This window comes from Aspergillus fischeri, genomic scaffold, assembly GCF_000149645.3.
Source record: "Aspergillus fischeri NRRL 181 1099437636252 genomic scaffold, whole genome shotgun sequence".
Classification (NCBI taxonomy): Eukaryota; Fungi; Ascomycota; class Eurotiomycetes; order Eurotiales; family Aspergillaceae; genus Aspergillus; species Aspergillus fischeri.
The window spans coordinates 1,750,169-1,773,835 of NW_001509768.1; the positions used below are offsets into that span (position 1 = coordinate 1,750,169).

At 49.2% G+C, this 23,667-nt stretch overlaps 8 protein-coding genes across 8 annotated transcripts, besides 3 other annotated features; 3 read left to right on the forward strand and 5 right to left on the reverse strand.

The window, feature by feature from the left end:
- Positions 1 to 441: 441 nt before the first annotated feature.
- Positions 442 to 1,869, reverse strand: NFIA_067650 (camp independent regulatory protein; the record flags this gene model as incomplete). The annotated part of the gene is made up of 1 exon (XM_001263494.1): positions 442 to 1,869. One exon carries the CDS (start codon positions 1,867 to 1,869, stop codon positions 442 to 444), a length of 1,428 nt encoding a protein of 475 aa, XP_001263495.1.
- Positions 1,870 to 2,638: 769 nt separating this feature from the next.
- Positions 2,639 to 2,728: a microsatellite.
- Positions 2,729 to 9,347: 6,619 nt separating this feature from the next.
- Positions 9,348 to 11,131, reverse strand: NFIA_067660 (asparagine--tRNA ligase SLM5; the record flags this gene model as incomplete). Its single annotated transcript, XM_001263495.1, has 3 exons — positions 9,348 to 10,607; positions 10,674 to 10,794; positions 10,863 to 11,131. The coding sequence occupies 3 exons, from the start codon at positions 11,129 to 11,131 to the stop codon at positions 9,348 to 9,350; spliced, it is 1,650 nt and encodes a 549-aa protein (XP_001263496.1).
- Positions 11,132 to 11,494: 363 nt separating this feature from the next.
- NFIA_067670 (RNA recognition motif domain-containing protein) lies at positions 11,495 to 14,595 on the reverse strand (the record flags this gene model as incomplete). The annotated part of the gene is made up of 2 exons (XM_001263496.1): positions 11,495 to 14,317; positions 14,377 to 14,595. The coding sequence occupies 2 exons, from the start codon at positions 14,593 to 14,595 to the stop codon at positions 11,495 to 11,497; spliced, it is 3,042 nt and encodes a 1,013-aa protein (XP_001263497.1).
- Positions 12,620 to 13,117: a mobile genetic element.
- Positions 13,244 to 13,278: a microsatellite.
- Positions 14,596 to 15,477: 882 nt separating the features above from the next.
- On the forward strand, positions 15,478 to 16,548 carry NFIA_067680 (putative histone acetyltransferase (MysT1); the record flags this gene model as incomplete). The annotated part of the gene is made up of 1 exon (XM_001263497.1): positions 15,478 to 16,548. The coding sequence occupies one exon, from the start codon at positions 15,478 to 15,480 to the stop codon at positions 16,546 to 16,548; it is 1,071 nt and encodes a 356-aa protein (XP_001263498.1).
- A 336-nt stretch (positions 16,549 to 16,884) lies between these two features.
- On the reverse strand, positions 16,885 to 18,561 carry sik1 (snoRNP complex protein NOP56; the record flags this gene model as incomplete). Its single annotated transcript, XM_001263498.1, has 3 exons — positions 16,885 to 17,151; positions 17,208 to 18,327; positions 18,398 to 18,561. 3 exons carry the CDS (start codon positions 18,559 to 18,561, stop codon positions 16,885 to 16,887), a joined length of 1,551 nt encoding a protein of 516 aa, XP_001263499.1.
- Positions 18,562 to 18,949: 388 nt separating this feature from the next.
- On the forward strand, positions 18,950 to 20,905 carry NFIA_067700 (chaperonin-containing T-complex subunit CCT6; the record flags this gene model as incomplete). The annotated part of the gene is made up of 7 exons (XM_001263499.1): positions 18,950 to 18,991; positions 19,051 to 19,145; positions 19,200 to 19,221; positions 19,279 to 19,320; positions 19,369 to 19,389; positions 19,443 to 19,616; positions 19,679 to 20,905. The coding sequence occupies 7 exons, from the start codon at positions 18,950 to 18,952 to the stop codon at positions 20,903 to 20,905; spliced, it is 1,623 nt and encodes a 540-aa protein (XP_001263500.1).
- Positions 20,906 to 21,516: 611 nt separating this feature from the next.
- Positions 21,517 to 22,341, forward strand: NFIA_067710 (uncharacterized protein; the record flags this gene model as incomplete). The annotated part of the gene is made up of 1 exon (XM_001263500.1): positions 21,517 to 22,341. One exon carries the CDS (start codon positions 21,517 to 21,519, stop codon positions 22,339 to 22,341), a length of 825 nt encoding a protein of 274 aa, XP_001263501.1.
- A 270-nt stretch (positions 22,342 to 22,611) lies between these two features.
- Positions 22,612 to 23,299, reverse strand: NFIA_067720 (COX20 family protein; the record flags this gene model as incomplete). The annotated part of the gene is made up of 2 exons (XM_001263501.1): positions 22,612 to 22,871; positions 22,942 to 23,299. The coding sequence occupies 2 exons, from the start codon at positions 23,297 to 23,299 to the stop codon at positions 22,612 to 22,614; spliced, it is 618 nt and encodes a 205-aa protein (XP_001263502.1).
- Between the last annotated feature and the right edge of the window lie 368 nt (positions 23,300 to 23,667).

Here is a 23,667-nt window from a genome sequence, read left to right on the forward strand (position 1 = left end):
TACTATAACATGTGACACGCTAGCGAGGATGAGATGAATGACCACGACCACCCACAGGCAATACAAGTAATTGATCATGACGTGACCTACATTGAATCTACAACGGTACTTTACGAGCTAGTAGACATGCTACGCTCGCTCCGCAATGAAAATGGACGAAATCATCTATATTGATTCAACCCATCAGCCACCGGTCCTAATGCAAGCTAGCTTGGCACATTTATGGAGACAAATGCAAAAATGCCTATTCGATTCGAAGCCGAAGTCGATACACAGATAGATCAGATCCCACCCATGCTAATCAAAAAATCAATGCACCTCTTATGAACGCCGAGCCCACCCCATGACAATAAAGAAGAAAATGATAATCAAAGATATGACAGCATTCGTCGTCCGACAAGCAACGAGACGGAGTTGCTATACAATGGAAATGAAAAAAATCTAAGCGGTAAAGACCCGATCCAGCTGCCGCAAAGCCCGCATATCCTCGCCCCCAAACCCAATCTTTTCGCTGGGGATATCTTTCGGTCCTTCCGCGCGGGGACTGCCGCCCAAGCGAGGAGCGTTGAGTTTGTTTGACGGTGCGGATGAGATGGATGATAAGGGACCCGAGGCGCCGTTCATCAGCGCCCCGATGCTGGGAACGGTGGTGCCAGAGGTAGTGGCTGTGCTGTTGTTGTGGTTGGAATCGGCTGGTTTGGAAGTCCCGTTCAGTGTCGGAGGCGCGACCTGCGGTAAGGGGGCTGGCGGTGCCTGGCTTATTGTCCGCGGGCTGCGCACAGAGTGTCCCACGCCGTTGCTATGCGAGGCGGAAGGAGCATGCATGCGAGGGGACGGGATTCGGGGATCTACCGAGTGTGTTGGGTAGTCTCGCGGGCTTCGTTGGTAGTTGTCCCGCGCGTCAGGAGCTAGGCGAGGAGAGCGCCCTGTGAGTGCCGGAAGAGGTGTATGTTGCGCCATTGGTGGTGGAATAGCGGGTGGTAATGAGCTTTCCGCTGGATGACCCGGATGTACTGACCGGTCGTATGGCGGATGCAGTCCGTGTTGCGGCGGAGGCGGTGGAAGAGCCGGGTGGTGATGTGGTGGCGGTTGCCCGTACGCAATGGCTGGGCCATTAGGTGTAGGTACGGCGGACAAGTAGGAGGCGCCATATGGCAGAGTGATGGTGGGCGGAGTCCCCAGCGGCGTTGGGGGCCACGCATAGGGCGGAGTATACGATTGAGGATGTGTAGCTCCAGCGCGCACATATGCACTCATCGGATGAGGGACAGAATAAGTGGCGCCCGCCATGGGGCCGCGAGTGACCACCGGCAGATTCTGCTGGTCGTTGACAGTTGATTCGGGATACAGTCCCTTCTGAGGACGTACATGCCGTAACGCAGGGTCGGTGGAAGGTTGTTGGAGAGTGGCAGCAGCCGGGTGCGATCGCGAGTAGTAGCTGATGAGGTGGAGATGCTGGCCGGTGGATGTGGTGATGCTGAAGGACTGCTTCATGAGTCCGTCGGGCTTATATCGGTACCCGTCAGGCCCATCGTCAGCCCCGTCGCCGCGGTCGTCGTCGCTCCCTCTGCTGTCAGGCGTTTTACCAGCTCTGAGTGGTTGTGTGACGGTACCCCCGCGCTTGCCCTCCATCTCGCGGTAGGTGAGAAAACTGCCCGATACTCGACTGGCACTCCATGATTTGCCGTCTGTCCATCGTCGCATACCCGCTTCACGCTCATCCCAGACGAATACCGAACCGGACTGGATAGATTGGCGCTCTTTCTCCGAAAGTCGTCTCTGAACGCGGGGAAGAAGGCCGATGCGGCATGCTTCGAAGAGGATGATGGCGTCCGCCGGAGTGCGGACGTGACCGTGATACGTCTCCATCCACCCTCGCTGATCTGGATAAGTACCCGTGACGGTGGAAGGTCTGAGCGCCAGGGCAGATGGCTTTGCGAAGTACGAAATGATGATGGCGGTTGTTGGTCTGACTGTGGCTTAGATAGGTCGGTGATATGCCTTCGCCCTGTGATTTAAGGCGTGGACTTTGCGAGTAGTTCAACCGCGATAGAGGCTAGGCTCTGTGTGAAGTGTAGTGGAGTTCCGGAAAAGGAAATCAGATTCGGGTCCAGATACGGATGACCGACAGATCCGATAGATAACGGTAGAGCTGAGTAGAGGTCTGTGGACGAGCAGAAGCTGATGTTAATGTAATTCTTCAGGATGATCAACTGCCTTGGAATGTAGCGAAAGAGGGGGGGGGGGGGGGAACAGGAGAGACAAGGGGAGCTGGAATGGGCAGTAGAAACAGGGCAGACAAAAGGGAGTGGGGAAAGACGATAGGAGAATAAAGGGAAGAATGCAGGGAAGGCCGAGTAAATTGGCCATGCGGTATCACAGACTGAAGTGAGGAGAAGGGGATTGACATCATATGAAAGAAGATCCTTTTTGTACCCACCTTGGACTGAAGGAGATAAACAGAATATCTGGATAATAGATCGGATTCCAAGATATGAGGGATGGAACAGTGTCAGTTTGGAAAGGGTCGTAAAAGGAAGAAAATGAAGCAAGAGAGAGGGAGGGAAAGGAAGAAGGAGAGATAATAAGGAAGAGGGACAAAGTAGAAAAGTAAATCAAAATAAGAGACAGGGAGCAGAAAAGTAGTAGCACTAATACAACAATAATACGAATCATAAGATTTATTATGAGAAAAATAAAAAATAGAATTATAATAATAATACTAGTAGAAAAGCATCAGCAGGAGTAAGTAAAGATAGAGTGGAGACGGACTCAACTCTGAACCCCACAGGATTCAAAGTTACTTTTTTATTCAGAAGTCAAAGTGGAAAGCAATAATAAAGGGAAAAAGGGCAAAAAAAAGTAAAAATCCAACCACTGTTGCTTGGACCTCATAGGCGCTGGCTGGTGTCTCAGCGCTGAGAAACAGCCAGAGAAAGGATCCATGTGGGTAACCAGGATGAAACAACAGTAAAGGAATGTCTTTGGACCATTCATTGACGACTGTATTAAATCACTTTAATGAGATTATGTACTTTATGTCCGCTGTGGCCTGGAATTATGAATTATTAATGATTATTAAAAAAACTGTTCAAGAGTCATTTAAACTTGTTCATGTTTGAGCGATCATGGTATTAACAAGTAAAGTGTAACAGGAGACCATGGAACCTTGGTTTGAATTATTAGAAATGAAATAAGCATGGCCAATCCTGAGGAAGATAAATTTCCTTGTCGAGCCAAATCCTGTGAATCCAGCAGCTTTCTGGAAGTAAGGTATGGGAGATGAATGCGACCAGTATCCAAGACAGCTCCAAATCAAGACTTGACTAAAGCACACTTCAAGATTATGCATGTTCTAGCTTCCAAGTGTCATCATGTCCAACCTGGTGCATACCAGGTGCCTCATTCCACAGTATCAAGTTATTGCTCATCTCAAACTTGAGATTTGACTGCTGACAGGTTCAAGGAGGTACCTAGCATTCTGGACTTCCTTGACAGCTACGTATACATACCTTGTCATACGGCCATGAAACCTGATCTGAATCCTTCCGTTGTCTGCCAAAAGCACAAACTCCAGAGAGTTGTCAAGACTTGGCAACATTCTCTCTATTCTTGGCTTCGTCTATTGTAAAGGCCAGGTAACGAATTGACAATAAATCCAAAGTTATCGCTCGGGCCCCGGTAGGGCCGAGACACCATGGTAAAGGTAATGTTCTAGCGCAGGTGGTCACAGGTCACAAATACAATAATACGTAAGAACCTCCACTCAATGGACCACGGACTCCAATAAAAATGGAATAATACAAGGTTACGCACAGTACGGTGGCGCTCTGATCGCTTGATCGCACCCTAATATTGATTAGTGCGCGACTTTCTGAAGCTTAAGCTTAATCCAACACGAGGAACCTTAACCTCGCTTAGAAAGAAAGGTCCCATCTACCCTGCCCAAGGCTCCACTTCTCCCCATGTAGTCTGAGTCTAGTCGTCTTTGAACTACAAATAAATAGTGTCAATGTCTCAGTAATCCTCATCCTGGTTTTTGTTATTATTTACTGTCTGACAGTGATACGAATACTTTAAAAGGCCAACTTTTGGTTTGATTTGGTTTGGGAAATAAGTTTTCAAGCGGGGATTCTGGAAAACCCCCATTTATGGGTGTCTCCTATGGAGCACACACGTACCTTGGATGCACAATTCACCGATCGCGCCCCGGCCTATAAATTATAATCTACATATAATTTAAACTGGGCCAGATGCTGCTTTACAGCGGTTACGCCCGGCCGAATAATTACCTTTTAAGTCCACCCAGAGGTAAATGACAATTTCCAGAATTAATGCCAGACCAGTCATGGATCATAGTAGGAATGGCTGACGCCATTTTGCACTAGATCCTACGAATTTGGTCCACCAACGCACTAGTTGTCGCCTTGTGGGCTTCTCCTTGGAATTACCTTATCTGGCCTCTAGGCACTGCCGTATATCCGTCATATCCCTTTATTTCCGATTATGAATCATGGGTACTCGGTACGAGCTGCATATTATTACCTTTCCAGAGGTATGAATCTTTCTATTGCTCCACAATCTTGACTGAAGCAAACTGTGGCGATACTCCTCTTCGTATTCGTTAAGCCACATAACTCTCGTTTGGGAGACTCATGAAGTTTACGGAGTGGTAAGGTAGAAATGGTGAATATGCACTCCACGACTAGGAACTTGGTATGAATCACGCGACGGCAGTTTCACATGTTCACTTCTACCTCGCTGTAGACGGATTCTAGATTCAAATATCCTTTCATGATCCATCGACACCTCTTGTCCGTTATTTGGGATGGAGATCATGGATTAGGCAACTACATTCGGATTAGTCACAGGCCCGACACGATCCTTGGCAGAGTTTATCCACCAGACAACGCCTTCTGCTGATTGTGGTATGCAAGTGTTTTAGTCATATTCCTGGAATAAAAGGCAGCTCTATAAGGATTTTCAGACATTAGATTTTGACGATGTAAGATGAATATGAGGCAAAATAGTCCTTATGATCATGTAGAGGACATCATCACTCAAAATAAAGATCATGGATAAGGTTTAAGCACAGCCAGGAAGTCTTGGACAAGAGAGTTTTCGCTTCCAGCCTTCTATATTCTTATTATTCCACAATCCACATTATGAGAAATACTCCGGGGGGCCAAAAAGAATTTTAGTCCCGGGGCCAGTGAGGGAGAGCGAGACAGCAAAAATCATCCACAATTTCAATAGGCTGAATTCTAACATCATAAATAATACTTTTACCAGAAGAGTAAGACTACCGTCGCAGAATCTACTAGTCATTCGACCAGTGCAGTCCCTGACTCAGGATTAAAGCGTATCGCCAACAAAGCCCGCTGAATCCTGGTCCATTCTTCTTGGCCACTTGGCCGGTCCACTGGTTGGAAATTATGCCTTTATGGGAAAGTTGTATTGTCAATTTGTCACGCCTATGTATTTTAACTGCTGGTTGACTCTCAGGGAAGCCTTTCATGTATCTGACAAAGGTAATCATGCGTCGTCGATGCTGTGATGCTGTGGCTGGTTGACTTGCAGCTGAGCTCTCATATATTAAGATGGGGTGTCGGCAGAAACCGCAAATATATTCGCTTAGGCAACCAACAAGCGAAGAAGACAAGGATGAGGGGCTGACCTGCCTTGCAGTATGCCCTCTGAAGGCGGGTTGCGTCGGTTGAATGGTGATACGTAGGATGCGTCAAAATCACATAACTTACTAGGTATGCAGAAAATAGTCTGGATACTACTGACAATTGACCCCCACTGTGCATTTTGAGAATAAAATGATCTGCGGCCCGCGATCAACCTCAACTGACAAGTCACTAGCCAAAAGGGAAAGTCCATTATCAGTCTTGGGATATGATCTGTCTAGGTTCGGGGAAGAGTACTGCTGCAGTCTGCATATCTTCGCCGACTGGGGCGGTAAAGCTGGACGGCGGATTGATCTGCAGTTGCATCTAAATTGCTTCCACATGTTGTACTGCGACCATGATAGACACACTGTCTTGATTGATAATGTTTCTGCTTGTGTGAAAGGAACCCTTGTCTTGAGGATTACATTCCAGGGCAACAGCAGGGATGTAGCAAGTATGTATCACGGCGCCTACGATACTACCTTTGCAACTAGCAAGCAACAAGAACTCGAGCATAGCGGACTCCGTACATTCCCGTGAATAAGCTCGAGATAATCTCCGAGGACGAACCAGAGAAGATTGCAATCTGGACCAACTGTCGAGTCAGATTGGTTTGCTCCTTGAGATGATATCACAAATCTTCAGACTTTGGTATGGCCAGAGAAGGTAAAAAAGATCGTACATATCTGATCATTCTCCTTGCATAGTGTCTCTTTACACTGACGAACTCAGTAGAGCATCGAGCATACCAGATCAAAAGACGCATTTTTCGACTTGGAAGGGTTGAGATTTGTCATGCCAATGCAACCCTTAATTTGAATTAAAGGTTGCCAAGGCGTGCCCCTTGTGAAACGTTGCACAGGCTTATCTCCACTAGCATAATGGGTTTAAAGTATCCACTGGGAAGTGGAAAATAACAGTAAGAGAAAGATTGATTTAGATTATGGTTACATTAACAAGGATTAGAATTATGGATTTGTCTCAGTGAAATTTGGATGGATATCCAGATAGGTAGATTTTATGCTGAGACGATCCTCTTCATCCTGGCAATGAATCTACTGCGGCTTTCTAATTTTACAAAGCATAAATTTCATACATACTTTTACCTCCATGTCACGGGCTTGGGGCTAAGGCAACTCAATAATGGGGAATGAACAAGAAATGCTGAGGAGTTAAAACTCTGCGACACCTCCCTATCAAGCTCATCCCTGGCCCTCGGAGTCAAAGCGCTGCAGAGCCAAGCACATCCCCGCTTGTAACCTTACTACTCTATCCTTGATTAGGCTGCAGTTGAGAGAAATACCTTAGTTACTTTATTATTTCTGTGGTGGCACTAGCCGCTGGCAGACGTTCCATGCTTTTATACTAAAGACGGCAGGTAGGACACTTAAAAACTTCTGTCGAGGCCAAGCATACCTTGGAATATTATTTTATTATTGTTATTATTCTTACATTGCTCAAAATCAGAGGCACCAACAATCCAACACTCCTTGTCATTATATTGTAATACAAACACATACACAGTCCAAATGGTCGCTGCACCACAAGGCTTGGATCGAGGTTTAGATCCTCATTTCTTGTCTGTTTCATGTCTCCGAGTTAAAATAGATTTTTATCCTTCTTGACTCCTTAGCAAGTGAAGCGAAAATAGAAAATAGGAAAAAGGAAAAGCCCGGGTGAGCCGGACCGTCAGAGTCAGACACATCGTATTCGCAACTAGGAATACTGTGATACGAGGGCAATACATTAGTCTGCCGGGGTTCAGGCAGTGACGAATCACCATGCCAGACGCCTCCAGGCCGAGCTCCATATGCTTAACACCAGTAAGGTTGGCAACTTGGCATTTCTCCGCGCCTGTTAGTGACGCTGTAGTGTGTGTCAACCAGCCAGGTGTTAATTACTGTATTACTATCTTACCATTACCGCGGTTTCCAGCATTCACTTTCTGTACTCCATAAGTATCGAGTAAATGTCAATGTTTTGTTCTTAGTATTTTATGATGAATAATAGACGTGAACTTACAATAACATGGGACACCAAGGAAGAGAAAATGCTCGAAGGGTGGAGTTTATCCACTATTACTCTCATCTAACATTATTGCCTCGGTAGCGACCTTAGCGAGGGTCCGTCCAAGACCGCAGCTTGTTCTCGGACTTGCTTCAGCTCCGTTGCCTCCGATCTTCCTTTTCCGGAGTTCCCGGCTGTTGACAATTTGACAACAATCTTATGATTATTTCTCAAAGAGGATAGAGAACCCGTTGGATCACCGGCTGGAAGTCTTGACTCTTGACCCTTGAAAAAGTGTTAGGGGCACAGCCTCAATTACTATGTTGATCACATATCATTATGCCTAATATAACATTCAAAGGATTCAGTTCTCATTCCTGAGGACAGATATAGACTTCAATCCATCGCGTCCTTTTTCCTTTTTGACTCAAATCTGCCTACTCTAATAGGTTATCGAAAACGTCTGGATCAGATCTAACGTTCTTTATCGTCCATCCTCTCCACTAGAAATGACCGACAAGAACAGCAGCCGCCTTTGCCAAGGACCAGCCATGAACCAGTCTGGCCTGGCTGAGAACGATTTCTGGCTAGTTGGCTGCCTTACGAGTTGCTACTGCCTCAGTCACAGTACCCCAGACGGCCCACGTGGAACTTTAGCATCAAGATAGTCTCTGTCATGATTATCTAGTCCTTATCCACAGAGTACACACTACGGAACACCAAAAGCTCAAGGATCATGGGAAGATTCCTTTTGACTCTCGCCTGTCTTCATATCACGAATCCTGCAGCACATTGCTTAAATAATGCGGGGGATGTGATCCTCCAGGCTAGCATCTACGGAGTATCTAGACAAAGAGGAATGTAAGTTTCACCCTCAAAACGAACAACGCTCGCCTCATCATAGCATACATAGCTTGGAGTACGCACAGATAGCCTCAATCCACCAGTCATATGCAACCGGAATTCAGAGTTTTGTCCCCTCGAATCAACCCCTCTCGTCGGATACAATTCCCTCGTTATGGGGTAGAGATTACAAAGGATTTAGATTTAGGTTAAGTGGCGCATGTCATTCCCCAAGCTCGCTGCTCGACGCAGTACGGAGTACCCAAAGCGGAGAACACCAGATGGGAGCTAGGACTCGGACTCAGTCTCATCATCTCACCGAGCTCCCTTGTCCGGTTGTTTCGACGACACGGCCAGCTCCAGGATTGGACGGTCGGATCCCTCGCGCGCGACCCGTTGGCGTGGATACGAGTCAAAACGTTGGCGATGGCGTCGATTAGGCGAGATGGCGTTGCGTCGATTAAAGTCGTTGCCCGTTTCGGGCTCTGTGCGAACCTGAGGGGAGTTTTGATTCGTCTTTATTCTTGGGTTCCCGGGTTTGGTTGGGGGCGTTGGTTGGCGTTGGCTCGTAGGTTTAGTGCTTATTTATTGTAATCTATGAGTCCTGTCACGGCACGACGGGTCACGGGGATTTGATAAGATTTTGGATCAGTGGCCTGATATGGTAGTCTTTTCTGGGTATGCAAGTATTGTGATTAGGTACCGAGATGGTCCCAAGGATCGATGCTCAAGTGTCGCTCGGCGTGGTGCCAGGATGAAGGAGTCTATTCGTTCATAATGCTAAAATACATATCATACATTTACTACTTCGTACAGCAAAGGCTAACAGTCAGCCCGGCCAAAGTATCGAGGAAAAGCCACCACATCCCGCACACTCGAAACTCCAGCTAGATAACTGAGAAACCGGTCAAACCCAAGCCCGAATCCTCCATGCGGTGCGCTCCCCCACCGTCGCAGATCGGCGTACCACTGCAGATGGCCCAAGTCCTCATACGGCTGGAGATGGGGGTATAACGGCTGCTCAGGGGCCGTCTGGGTCGTAGGCGTCTCTCCAGCACCAGAGGCAGGATATAATCGCTCCTTGATCAACCCATGATCGCGCATGTTCTGGATAATGTTGGGCAGGCGGTGTTCGCGGAGTGATCCGCCCGCGACTTCGCTGACCTCCGGCAGGAGAAGATCGAAGCAGGCGACCGTTTCACCGGGCGCACGGAAGTCCTCTTCCTTGCCTGGGGCCACGTGGGACGGCGCCATGTAGAACGGCTTGATGGCCTTGGGATAGTCCGTCACAAATACCGGTTGACCCCGGTTGATCACGTCGACAATGTACTTCTCGTGTTCGAGTTGGAGGCCTTCCGTCCACGTAGGAGCATACTCAAACGAGACCTCTCCCCGAGCGACTGCCGCTTCGAGCAACTCCATCGCCTGCGTATAGGTGATTCGTCGCCAGCGAGGCCCCTCTATTAGATCAACCCATCGCTGTCGAAGGTTTGGCACTGCCCCATTCCCGGCATCGTCTTGGCCGCTCTCGCCTGACCGCTTGGCAGCCAGGATCTCTTGGCCGACCGACGACTGGTACAACCGGCGGGTAAGATCGCGGACTACATATTCCACCGCATCCGTCAGGGAGTCGAGATCGTCCATGAAGTTCATCTCTGCCTCGAGCATGTAGAACTCGCTGAGATGGCGTGGCGTGTCGCTCTTCTCCGCACGGAAGGTCGGTGAGATAGCCCAGACGTTTCCCAGCTCAGCTGCGTAGGCCTCGAGGTGGAGCTGCGAAGAGACCGTCAGGTACTTGGGTGCCCGGAAGAAATGGTTCCCCTCCGACTTGGGATCCATGATTGTCTCACGCGGTAGCACCGTAAATGTCTCCCCAGCTCCTTCGCAGTCGGATGATGTAATCAAAGGCGGTTGAACTTGCACATAGCCGCCAGTCGGCGCATCACGAAAGACATTGCCTAGCTGGTATAGGCATTCAGAGCGAAACCGTGAGAGGACGGAGTTGAAGGGTGTTCGTAGACGAAGGTGGGGAATCGACCGGAGGAAGTCAGGACTGTGATATTTCTTTTGTATAGGATATGTCTGGAAAGAAGTAATGAACAGTCAGATCCTACCCTCGTAACTTCTCATCTGGTCGGGGCAACGTACCTCTGGTTCTGCTTGGCCCACAACCTTCACCTCAGTCGTTTGAAGTTCATGGCTCTGCTCTTTACCAGGCGGACAAGCCTTCCATAACCCAGAAATCTCGACGGCCGTTCCCGTAGATAATCTACAACAACCATCAGCACTCAATTTCAAGCCGCAATATCCACGGCGTCATCGCGACTCTCAACGTACTCTGCCGCCTGCGCAGGCTTCAGGAACGCCTGCAATGGCTCAATAGTCGAACCATCTGTAATCTCTGCGAACGCGAAGCGCTTCTGCTTTCGAACAGAGCGAACGAAACCGTTGATCTTGATTTCTTGATTCTCGTAACTGCTGCTCCCAGCCTGACTCTTCCGGAGAACTTCGGCGCAGCGCAGAAGAGTGGTACCGCCGCTTCGTCCTGTTGCGTTACTATTCAGTCTGGCAACAGACGTGGCAAAGGTCCGCTGCCATGTCCGCATATCTCTGACTAGACTGGAAAAAAAGTTGTGTTGTGATGATGCCGTGTTGCTGAGACCGTATCTTCTCCGCTCAATTCGGCTCGGACCGAGTGCTGCTGCTTCCGCACGGCAGAATCGCGGTCGCCGAGGTCATCAGTACACGCCCTACGTTTGTTCTTGCTTGTGCGAAAAGAAAGACAAATAATTAAAAATATTTCATGAATCGCTTATATTGTAAGATATTACTGAAGGAAAGTGCGCCTACAAGGCATTATGGCCATGGTATGCTAAACCAAGCAAGTATAACAGCAGAAAGTCATATCACAAGCAACCAGACCGTGAAGAGATGAGAGTAGATGGAGAAAACGAGTGAAGCATTCTGATTCAAAGACCTTGCTGTTCGTACGCCTTGCGTTCTTCCTCAATCATCTCAATGGCGTCTGATATCTTGCCGTCCGCTGCGGCTGCATATACCGCAATCCGTTGAATACCACCCTCCAGTGTATTCTCGTATCCTAGGCCAATCAGACTAACCACGCAGTCGTCAATGGCACTCTGTCTTGGGTCAAGCTGTTGTTCGTTCTCATCCGGGACCGAGATTCCTTCCTGCGATAGGGGCAGGCTCCGAGGACGAGAGTGCCCGAAAGTATTGGAGTAGTTGTCGTATGCGCATCCCTCGTCGTGAAATCCACCAACGCTGTTCCGTGTACTATGGCGTAGGGAGTGTCGCTCAGTTGCCCGCCGTCTCAAGGCTCTTGAGGGACTTCTATCTCCATTGCGATTCAGGTATCTCATACTCTTTGACCGACGAGGCTTACAGTGATCATCATGACCTGTGCCTGAGGTTTGAGCTAGTTCTTGGAATGGACCTGACCGCGTCTCATCGCCATCATCGTCAGGAAACGAGCCTGGGGTACTTTGCAGTTGACACGATCTGCCAGGGACATCATTCCCATGGCTCGCATCACACTCGGGCGCCGACGCACCCAACACTGATGTGTCCGGGTCGCGACGGTGGTGGGTTAGAACATGAGCATCTATTTGAGACATGGGAGGAAAGCGGCTCCGCTCTAAGTCTCGATTGAGACGGGGGAAATTGTCAGGCGTAGTGCTCAGGATATTGTTTCCTTTTGGCTCATGATCTGTGCCTTCGTTGCTCGAACATAAATCGGTCACACTCAGAGGAATCGGTCGTGTCTCCCTCGCTTTGACGGACTCTCCACCAATATCATCTTGTCCAACCTCGCGCCGCTCAGGCTTTCTTCCCGAAGATGGATTGGCCGAGCTGTGCAGCTCCGATGGTCGACGAGCGTGGCCCCACTCTGGAACCTGGTCAGGATGGATGGACGTAATTGGCGAATGGTCGCTTAGTTCCAGATTGATAGAGTGACCATCAATGTGTGTACCTTGCAAGGCATCCAATGCCGCCCTTGCCGCGTGAATCGAAGGGAAGTATAGGTAGCCAAAGCCAGCATGTTTCCTGGTTTCGGCGTCCAAAGGCAAGTGGACATCAACAAGGAATCCCTTTGCAGCGAATACATCTCTGATTGTATTCTCACCGACATTGAACCCTACATTGCCAATGAACAACACTGCATTTGCAGAACGAGCTGCACCGGCGGTAGCGTCGGGGACTTGGTTTATAGCAGCTGTCGGCGCTTCAGACTGCTGCTCCTGGGGCGGCCAGAAAAATGGCCACGCGGAGCGCCATGATCCATGATTGTGAGCACGCGGATGAGGCGGAAATGATGGACGGAAGGGGCCGTGGGCTCCCCATGATGGGCGAGGAATATGCGAAGGATGGAAAGGGTGAGGTGGGTGAGGGGGAGGAGGAATATGATGATGTTGATGTGGTGGGGGCGGCGGAGGAAAGGCACGAGGCTGATGTTGATGATGCTGGTGGGGATGGTGAGGAGGATGAGGATGGGGATGAATATCGTGATGGCGGTGCGGAGGAGGGGGAGGTGGATGGGGACGAGAATGAGGATGCGGATGCGGATGATGGTGGTGGTGGGAATGGCAATGGGAGGGATGAGGGAAACGGCGCCACGGACGAGGTCTATAAGGAAGATCAAACGTAGGGGCTCCATGACGAACGGATTCGGGTAGCTCTGACGCCTCGTCCTGTTGCGATGGGACGCACTGTGCAAGTGGGACGCACTGTGCAAGGCCAGGCTCCTCCATCCGGCTGCTGGATGGTCGCGGCTCCTCTCGGTTTTTACTTTCCTGGCCTCTTGAGGTTGTATCAGGTTCTTCAGCGGTTAGCGGGATCTTCGCCTCCTTCTCAGTCTTAGTGCTCGAACCCGAATCTTCAGCTGAAGGCTCTCGGTTTACCACAGCTTCGTCACCCGGCGTCGGATTTTGGAGACTTTCATCCGACAGCTGACTTGCGTCTCTCGCTCCCGTACGGGAACCGAACTCAGTCTCAAAGGCCGAGTATAGTGTGTGTCCCATCTGGCCGAGCTCAGAAGCCATAGTATACAGACTGTCTACTGCCTCTGCAGGTGTGGGAACGTCGGCCCGGAACATGTTGCTGGTTCTCCGATCCCTTGTACTGCTTGCATTGTTCAGTGCGTTGGTCAGATTCCTCATCTGAGCATCCAAGCTCGCAAGAGCTGCCTGGACAGTCGACCCGACGTTTTCTGGCAGGACTCTTTGCGCGTTCTGCAGATGATGCTCTAACTGATGTTCCAACTCTGGCAATCTTGACCTCACTTCGGAGCCAATCATTTCAGCTCCGTTGATCAGGTGGTGCATCGCCTGAGCCAAGGCCACAGCCGGATTTGTGCATCTGCCAGAGCTTGCCGGCTCGTTTGGCACTTCCGTAGAAGAAGGAATCTCTTCTGCATTTTCTCTATTGCGAGGCTCTGAAGCGCTCAGAATCTTGGCCATCTCTGTTTCAAACGCTGCCAAAAGCGGTTCGGAATCCTCATTTGGAGACAGACCAGCATTCGATTCTCTGCCGTCTTGTAAAGGAGGAGCAAAATTGTCCGTTGTCGATTCGACTGCCTTTTTTGTGCCTTCTGTTTCCCGGCCAGCCGGATTATACTCAAATCGCTTCCATAGCTCAGTGACAGAGTTAGATCGGCGAATATCGAAGATGTGCATTGTCTCAGGAATCGCGGAATCTTGTGTAGGGTTTGACTGGATTGGCATATCATATATAGGTTCGTCCAGACGTTGAGAAAGCTCAAGAGATGATCCGACCTAGGAGTATGTGTGTTAAAGACTTGAATGCGTAAATCTGACCAGATCATAACACTTACAGTGATAGTCTCTCCGTCATCATCATCCACGTATGTCAACCGGGCTCGGGGATGAGACAATGCGATCTCATCATAGTCAGAGGCTGAGAGCTGCACAATGCCCGAGCGCCTACAGGTACTGTGACCATGGTCCCTCTGCGGGAGACAGTCGAGAGAGTTGTACGCATCTTCTTGTGTTGGAGATCCATGAAGATCTCTTATCTGAAATGGCTTCAACATGGCTGCTGATAGCCACCGATCGGAGAGTGGTCAATAGAGACACAACTGAGATGGATAACGAAAAATATTGATAGAACAGAAAGAATGGTAGACTAGAAAGAGATGAGAACTACAAGCTTCAAATAGATAGAGATAGCATGGGGGTGCGGCGAGAAGCTGACGAGGCCGCAGCTATGCTGCTGCCTGTGGATGGCAACACAGAAGACCAGAGCTTCTGACTGGCGGCAGATTATCCTTGTTCACTACGACAAAGAGAAGTGAGGAGAATCAAATGATACTGGCTGGACAGGGCTCATGCATAAAATCCATCAAATCATAAAGGCAGAGATGGATAGCAGGCAACAGAATACGCATGTGGTCGGCGTTCGGAGTTTCTGAGGGTAATCAGATAGGCGGGGACAGAGCTAAAGATGCAAGAGCAACACCCCACGAAATAGAGTGAGATAATTATCTGACAGCGCATCTGAACTCTGAAGGTAGTTATGGCATCAGGCAAATTGCTGACTAAGTCCATCCCCGATTGTCGGCTGATGGTGTTCCGAGGGAAGCCCAATAATCCATCAGAACACGGCCAAAACAGCATCAATTGTCAATTGGCCATAGAGCATGCATCTTTAATGCTTGTACAATCTATTATCTTGCATGGGTCAATAGCCTCGGTGTTATAATTTCCAACGCAGGACTCCATTTGACTCGTCTGAACATCATTGTCTTGCACGCTGGAGCTTAACCACACCCTGACGTCGCTTCTCCTCCGAATTCTTCCCAGCAACTGCTACGCAGATGGCTCAGCATCAGAGGAAGCGTCGCATACATAGAATTTCAATTGTCTCTTTCACACAGCCTTGACCTTAATACGTCTCCCATTTCCTCACTCACTCAATGGCCTCTGCCGACGGCGCGTCTCCCCATGTGAAATCCCCGACCGAGCGTAACCTGAAACAGGTTGTACTAGGTGACCTTTTATTCAAGACTTGGTATCAATCGATCTATCCTGAAGATCTTGTGAGCAAGGACACAGACCGTTTATATGTCTGTTGCTGGTGTTTCTGTTACTCGTGCGACGTGAACAGCCATGTAAAGCATATGCGACTTTGCCAACACCGGACAACACCTCCCGGCGCCCAGGTCTATGAACATGGCGGATATTCAGTATGGGAGGTGGACGGAGAAGAACACAAGCTCTATGCCCAAAACCTCTCGCTCTTCGCCAAGTTGTTTCTCGATCACAAGTCCGTATTCTTTGACGTCGCGACTTTTCTGTACTACATCCTCACGTTCACCGATCCTGAGAACCCCGAAAAATACCATATTCTAGGATTTTTCTCCAAGGAGAAACTGTCCTGGGACGCGAACAACCTTGCCTGCATTTTGGTCTTCCCGCCTTACCAACATAAGCAGCTGGGAAAGTTATTGATGGGTGTTAGTTATAAAATCAGTGGCTGGGAAGAAGATGCGGGTTTCATAGGCGGTCCCGAGAAGCCGCTGAGTGATATGGGTACGCGAAGCTATTCCCGCTTCTGGCAAGAACGGATCGGAAGGCGTTTGTTGTTGGACGATACAGATGCTTTTGTACAAGAGACACAGCCCGTCAAAGAGACTCGGAAACGGCATTCAGCAACTTTCATGACCGTCAGGGATATAGGGCAGGCTACTGGGATGCTGACGGAGGACGTGATTACGGCCCTCAGAGGAATGGACATTGTTCAACCTGAGACGCCTTCCAAAAGGCGAAAGGCAAAGCAGGCTGCCGATGAGCCTGATCACTATGCCACAATCCGCAAGTCAGACCTGCTGCGGTGGATGGAAAGTCGCAAAATCTCGCTACAAGATCCGGTCAGGGATGAAAGATTCATCGGCAGATGGGCCCTTAGAGACACGTCTGATGAGAATGATAGTAGCGCGGGTGAAGGGGAGGAAGAAGAAGAAGAAGACGATTCACATACTGCATAATGATGTTTTTACTCTCGTGAGCCTGGTTGATGAGTTCATGAATGATGATAATCAATATTTTCTCGAGTCAGACATTAGATACCTAGACCTGTGTCTTCCCCGGGATATTCAGCTATTGAAAGGAAATGGCTAGAACCAAATGAGATTCTGTGGACTATAGAGACTCAGCACGACAAAGGCTTCAATCATATAATTTACAAATACCCAGCCCAATAGAGTCGTTCAGAACAACAAGATGTAAGGAAAATTCAAAACAAGATAAATCACAAAAGACAAATCAACCCTACAAACGCCGCGACGAATACGCCCTTTTAGTCCCAACATAGAGTGGTGCCCTTAGACCTTCTTCTTCTTCTTGGACGGCTCGGCATCGCTGTCGTGCTTGCGCTTCTTCTTCTCGGATTCGCCTTCGCCAACGTCGGACTTCCGCTTCTTCTTCTTTTCTTCCTTCTCGCTCTTGTCCTTCTTCTCTTTCTTCTCCTTCTTTTCTTTCTTTTCCTTCTTCTCCTTCTTCTCAGCCTTGTCATCGACGTCCTGCATCTCCTTGTCGCTGTCATCAGCGTCGATGTCCATCTCAGCCAGAACGGCATCCATGGCAGATTTCTGTGATGGTCAGTGACTTGCCCATATAGGATCTTCATCGAGGAAACCCAACTTACCATGGCAACTTCGTTCTTAGTAGGGGGTGCGCCAGAAGCATAAAACTCCAGGCGTTCTTCAACCTGCTTCTTCAGGACTTCACCGAACTTGGTCGAGGGTTCCTCGGAGAAGTTATCGATTCTGGAAGCGATAGAGCACTTGTTTGCAAGGAATCGCGAGATTCTGCCCTTGTTCTTGGGGCCAGCTCGGCCAATGAAAGAAGAGTGGTACAGCAGTCCGTACTTGGGCGTGTTTCCCTTGGTCTTCAGAGCTCTGAAAAGAGCCTTCTCCGCGCCGAGAATCTGCACGGTGGAAGCGGGATACTTGGACAAGTTGGTCAAGCTTCCGGCATGCGAAATCAGACGAGCGCCAACGATCTCTCCGATCAACGCAGCAAGGTTAGGAGCGACGACGCTCATCTTGGAAACCAAGTAAGCGTGCAGCGACTTGCGGTACTTGGAAAGGCTGACAACTCTTTGTGCGAACGCAATGACGTTCTCCATGTCCGACTCAGATATTTCCTGGCCCATGCTGTGCTTGGCAGCATCAATAATGCTCTGTGCAACACCTTCATCATCCTCCACAAGAGCAGCAAGATCGTGCAAGCTCTCATCAGTCAGAGTCTTTTTATCCTTGACAAAGAGTGCAATCTGAGCGTAGCGCTGGTTATCCGAAACGATCTTGACAAGTTCGGGGAAGTGCCACGAGTACCACTCTCTCACTCTCATAGAGAAAGTGTTGATGGCCTTGTCGAGTTGGTCCAAAATTGCAATAGCCTGAATAATGTGGTTGTCGTCACGCTGAACGGAGAACTTGACCTTAGCGCGGGAGTAGGCGTGACCGAGACCAAGCTGGGCAGTATCCATATCACCCTCACGGAGCTGCTTTAGCAACTTAGTGGCATGCAGCCTGATACCACGAAGCATATCTTGCACAACTTCACTGGTGTCTCCAGTCTCGCAATCGACGAAAGGGAACGCCGATTTGATACTTGAAGCCAGCGCCTTGTCAGCAAGTCCGAGAACGATCTTCTTCTTTTTGCTGGCCTTTGGAAGGTTCAATTCGAGAAAGTTGATAAGAGTGTCAGAAGCGACACCTTCCGAAACATCGTTGATTTCGCTGAGAGCCTGCTTGTTGTTTCTAGAGTTTGTCAGCATATACGCATTTCGGCTTGAAGGAGAAAAAATTGAATAGATGGTCAAAAACATACTCAAACGGCAGGAAACTGGCGAGTTCAACCATCTTGCCGAACTTTGCAAGGTCATCCACACCATCTTGAACTTCCTTCAAGCGATTTCCAACGCTGTCTCCCTGGTGAGCGACTTTGAAGATTGAGTAACCCATAGGGCCCTCGAACAAAAGGTAGTCGGCCATGGCGAAATCGTCTTAATTTCCTCAAATTACACGAAAGAAGTCTGTTAATTGAGCCGAGTACCCAAGCCCACTGCGCAGTCACCGGTCACCTGCGATTGCAGCCTTGTTATGTCCCGACGTGGAGTTGAAAAAGGGCTGAAGGGCTGGAAGGTGGATTTGGGGAGTCCGAACCGTCAGAGCTCTTTTTTTTCTTTCGCGGCGACGCTAGTGCGAACATCGAATGTGGGCTTTTTGCCAAAACTCAGGCTCACCGCATTCGCCGGGCCTACCAGCAGTTTGTGCCAACGCGGGTTTCTTTTTTGGGCGACCAATATCAACAGGGGTTATTTTTCTTTTGAGTATTCCCGCGTGCTCTTTTGTTGTCTGTTATCGATTTCAATCTGCAGGGATGTCTGCAACTCAGCTACTGAACCCCAAAGCCGAGTCGAGGGTATGGGAAAAGCTCCGGACTGCCCCTCAATTATCTAGACACACACTGACACCGCACAGCGGAGGGCGGAAGCTTTGAAAGTGAACATTAGCGCTGGTGAGGGTCTTCAGGATGTCTTGAAGTCCAATTTGGGTCCCTCAGGCACTCTAAAGATGTATGTTTCCACCTTTGAAATGGTCCATAATGACAACGTACTGACACGAAGTAGGTTGGTGGATGGTGCTGGCGGAGTATGGACCACTCCTCTTTGAATGAAGAATACATTATCTGACGGCGGTCCCATACAGATCAAGTTGACTAAGGATGGCAATGTGCTCTTGCGAGAGATGGTAGGTTATGCTCTGTAATGTTTTGTGAAGCCATGCTAACTGACGCAGCAAATCCAAAACCCAACAGCCGTAAGCTACCCGCGATTCGAACTCGAATACCACTTTTTACTTACACGAACAAGGTTATGATTGCCCGCGCCGCTACAGCACAAGACGATATTACCGGTGATGGAACGACGTCCGTCGTCCTGATGGTCGGAGAGCTCTTGAAGCAGGCTGATCGGTATATCTCCGAGGGGCTGCATCCCAGAGTTATCACGGATGGTTACGAGATTGCCAAGAATGAAGCTCTCAAGGTCGGTATTGAATAGAAATACCTTAATTCGTTCGACAAGAGGCTGATATATTCGTTGTATAGTTCCTCGACCAGTTTAAGATTGAGCGCAACATTGACCGTGAATTGTTGCTCTCTGTTGCTCGGACGTCGCTTGCCACGAAACTGAACAGCGCCCTTGCTGAAAAGCTTACACCGGATGTCGTCGATGCAGTCCTTGCCATTCACCGAGCCCCTGAGAAACCCGATTTGCACATGGTTGAGATCATGACCATGCAACACCGGACGGCGTCTGACACACAGCTCATCCGTGGTCTCGCTTTAGACCACGGTGCAAGACACCCTGATATGCCTAAGAGAGTTGAGAATGCTTTCATCCTGACTCTGAACGTCAGTTTGGAATATGAAAAGTCGGAAATCAACTCTGGTTTCTACTACTCCTCGGCCGAGCAGAGGGACAAGCTGGTGGAGAGCGAGCGCAAATTCGTGGATGCTAAGCTGCAGAAGATCGTGGAACTGAAGAAGCAGGTTTGCGGTACTGACCCCAAGAAAGGTTTTGTCGTGATCAATCAAAAGGGTATTGATCCTCTGAGCTTGGATGTCCTCGTCAAGAACGGAATTCTGGCTCTCCGGAGAGCTAAACGGAGAAACATGGAACGACTCCAGCTGATTTGCGGTGGTGTTGCTCAGAACAGTGTGGATGACCTTACTCCTGATGTTCTCGGATGGGCCGGCCTGGTTTACGAACACCAGCTCGGAGAAGAGAAGTACACGTTTGTCGAAGAGGTCAAGGACCCCAAGTCTGTTACCATTCTCATCAAGGGGCCCAACCAACACACTATCGCTCAGGTCAAGGATGCAGTCCGCGACGGCTTACGGTCTGTCTACAACACCATCGTCGATGGCTGCGTTGTTCCTGGTGCTGGCGCTTACCAAGTCGCTTGCGCTCATCACCTGTCATCTGAAGGTGTTCGGAAGTCCGTCAAAGGCAAAGCCAAGTGGGGTGTTGCTGCTTTTGCTGATGCCCTTCTGGTTATTCCCAAGACCCTGGCTGCCAATTCAGGCCACGACATCCAGGATTCCCTGGCTGCTCTACAGGATGAGCGTGCAGAAGGTAATGTGGTCGGGTTAGATTTGACGACGGGAGAGCCCATGGATCCGGTGCAGGAGGGTGTCTTCGATTCTTACCGGGTCTTGCGTAACTGCATCGCATCGAGCACCGGTATAGCCTCTAACCTACTCCTGTGTGACGAACTGCTCAAGGCCAGACAAATGAGCAAACAAGGTGGGCCTGGTGGCATGGATGAGTAATGCAGATATTACGTGTAAAGGGCTACAAGAGACATGTCATGCTTGCAAGATCGCAGCAATTATGCCTAAAATGTACTCAAATAAATTCAATAATTATCACTTGAACCTCTTGACCTCGTATTACTCAAACTTCATCTGCTTGAAGCGACCTTTGAGAGATGAATGCCTTTCCAAGTCATGAACTCAGCATACCGCAATGATCATTATTATCTAAAGGCTTGTCAGTGAATACACAACCAGTTTCTGCTTGGAACCAGTGAAATATTAGTGATTTGTGACTGAGGAATAGATAAAGCATGCCTACCTTACCATAAGGTACCTTATATCTCCCTTAGTAAGGCAATCTAGATTTAACTTCCGTCCAATGATGAACCTCCCCTCGCCCTTCCCCCTTCCATCAGACATCATGCCGGTCCAAGCCCCCATGTCCCCCTCAGTGATACAAAGGATGGCTTCACCTGACCCTTCTTCTTCAACAGTCAGATAGACAGGACGAAGGAGCCAGAGGGTTGGAGGGTTGCTTTGGACCTGTTATAAAGGGTTCCTGGCTGCTACCTACCTCAGCAAAGGAATGCCCCCACTTCCGCTCTCAGATCAGCCCCGCGATAATAATGCTCCCGAGTCGGCCGACGATGTTAATCGGCTCCCCTAACCGCAAGCGAGAATCGTCGGACTCAGGCTGCGACAGCCCACCAGCTTCCCACTTCTCACCAGCCTCGATTGCGAGCCATCAGGAAGCGAGACTCCTCGAGGAAGAGGATCTAGGGAGGCACAGCCCTCGTGCCGCAGTTGCCGGTCGCCTAGGAGCACTGGCCATTCACAGTGAAAATAATTCAAGTCTGTCTAATTCGGATGCAAGTCTATACAAGGACCCATTCGTAGACTCACTTCGCACGAAATGCTGGGTTGACTCATACAACGGTCTTCATGACATGGCTGAGAATACTTCTACTGAACCCAGCGATTTTGGCTCCAATGGGTCTTCTGAAGGGAATGGCCATCTTGGTAATGCAAATTCTGCTGCATCGGCTTCAGCTTCAGCTTCAAACGTCAAGAAAAAGTCGCTTTCGAGCCCCCGTAAGAGAAAAGCCACCTCGAATGACACATCAAGGATGCGTCATAAGCAGGGTTCGCCGTCTCCTGACAGCACAATGGAGGACAACCCACTTACATGGAATGATTCTGAAATAACTGGTCACGACCCCAAAGATCCAACTGATGACGGATATGGCATCAACGGCATCGGTTTCAAGCCTACTGCAGCAATCGCTTGGGCCAGAGCGCAAAAACGACAAAAGCAGGTGGCTGAATGGAAATCTCGAGAAGCAAGAGAAGCGCGCGAAAAGCGAAGAGAAAGACGTGACGGTCACGAATTTGATAAACTTCGCTCGATCCAGAGTGGCACGATTCAGAAGAGGGTCAAATTCAATCTCTGAAATTATTCAGTTCCAAACTGCATTTAGCTGGACTGGCGTTTTGGCTTTCTCTCATTTCTTCTCGTTTTGACTGGCGAATGGAGTTGAATAAGCGATGATGCATATTTTTTTCTCTTGGATTGATCATATTGGTCGCCATTCGAATGACCGCAACGCTGGAAATCGCTCTTCTAGAAATATGTACTCCGTACTTTATATGCTATTTTACATTACACCACTAGTGACATCCCAGAAACTCCGTGACTCCCAACATTGTGCCGCGCCATATGTCTACCAGAACTTATAATTCGATAGGTTCGTCCAGCTCTTCCTTTTCTTCTCTTCTTCGGCTAAGCGGGCAGCCTCTTCCGCCATCTGCTTTTCCTTCTCTCGTTGTTTCTTGAGCTTCAGTTCCTTCATCAATTCCACTGCTTGCTTCATGCCGTCCAACTCCTGGACTCGTCGCCGCTGGCAGAATTCGTGGGCTGCGAGGGAGGTGATAGCGAACGCCCCAACGGCCCAGTTGCAGGCAGTCCATATTGAGCGCACGCCTAAGTACAAGCCACAGTTAGTTACGAGACCCGTCTGTTGGTTCGCTTCATTGTAAAGACTCCAGCTTACCCCCTAATACACCTCTCAACCCACCGATACCGAATCCGGCACCGATCCCTAGCAATAATGAATCCCGAGCGCATGGAGCTTTATAGAATGATGTGACTTCTTTCAAAGACATTGATTTCACGGCTTCAGTGACCGAGACGTCGTTCGCATCCTTCTTCGCCCCATTGTAGCCTGTATTTGACAATACGTTTGCCGATTCTTCTGGATTGCCAAACGCCTCCCATAACTTTCCGACCTGCGACTTTGGGAGCTCGTACTTTGTCTTTTTTCGTGACGATGAAGAGTCTTCGAAGGCTGTCTGTTCGTTTGCGCCCGCGACAGGAATATGTGAGGTAGGGTCCCGAGTATCGTCGGCCATCTTCTGAAACTATAATTCTCGCTCGAATAAGAGAATATTCAACAAGCTTATGACTTCGTTGACATGGGCAGAAGAAGTGCGGAACGACGGTTATACCGGATCAACCCATGATCCGAAATCTATAGACTTTTAGACAAATCAGGCTAGCTCTTCCGGCAGCCCCAGCACTCTAAAAGAGGCTTGACGGCACGCGTAAAGTAGAAACGCGAACGCGTCGAAATCGGAAAACAGGGCAAAATTAGCAACTGGGCAGCGGGCAGTGGTCAAGTCAATGGACTTATACATGCTTACTTCGATATAACCAACCCATTGACGGATATCTCACACAGCTATGCTCAGATACTCGCTGCATTGGTCTTAATTTCGGG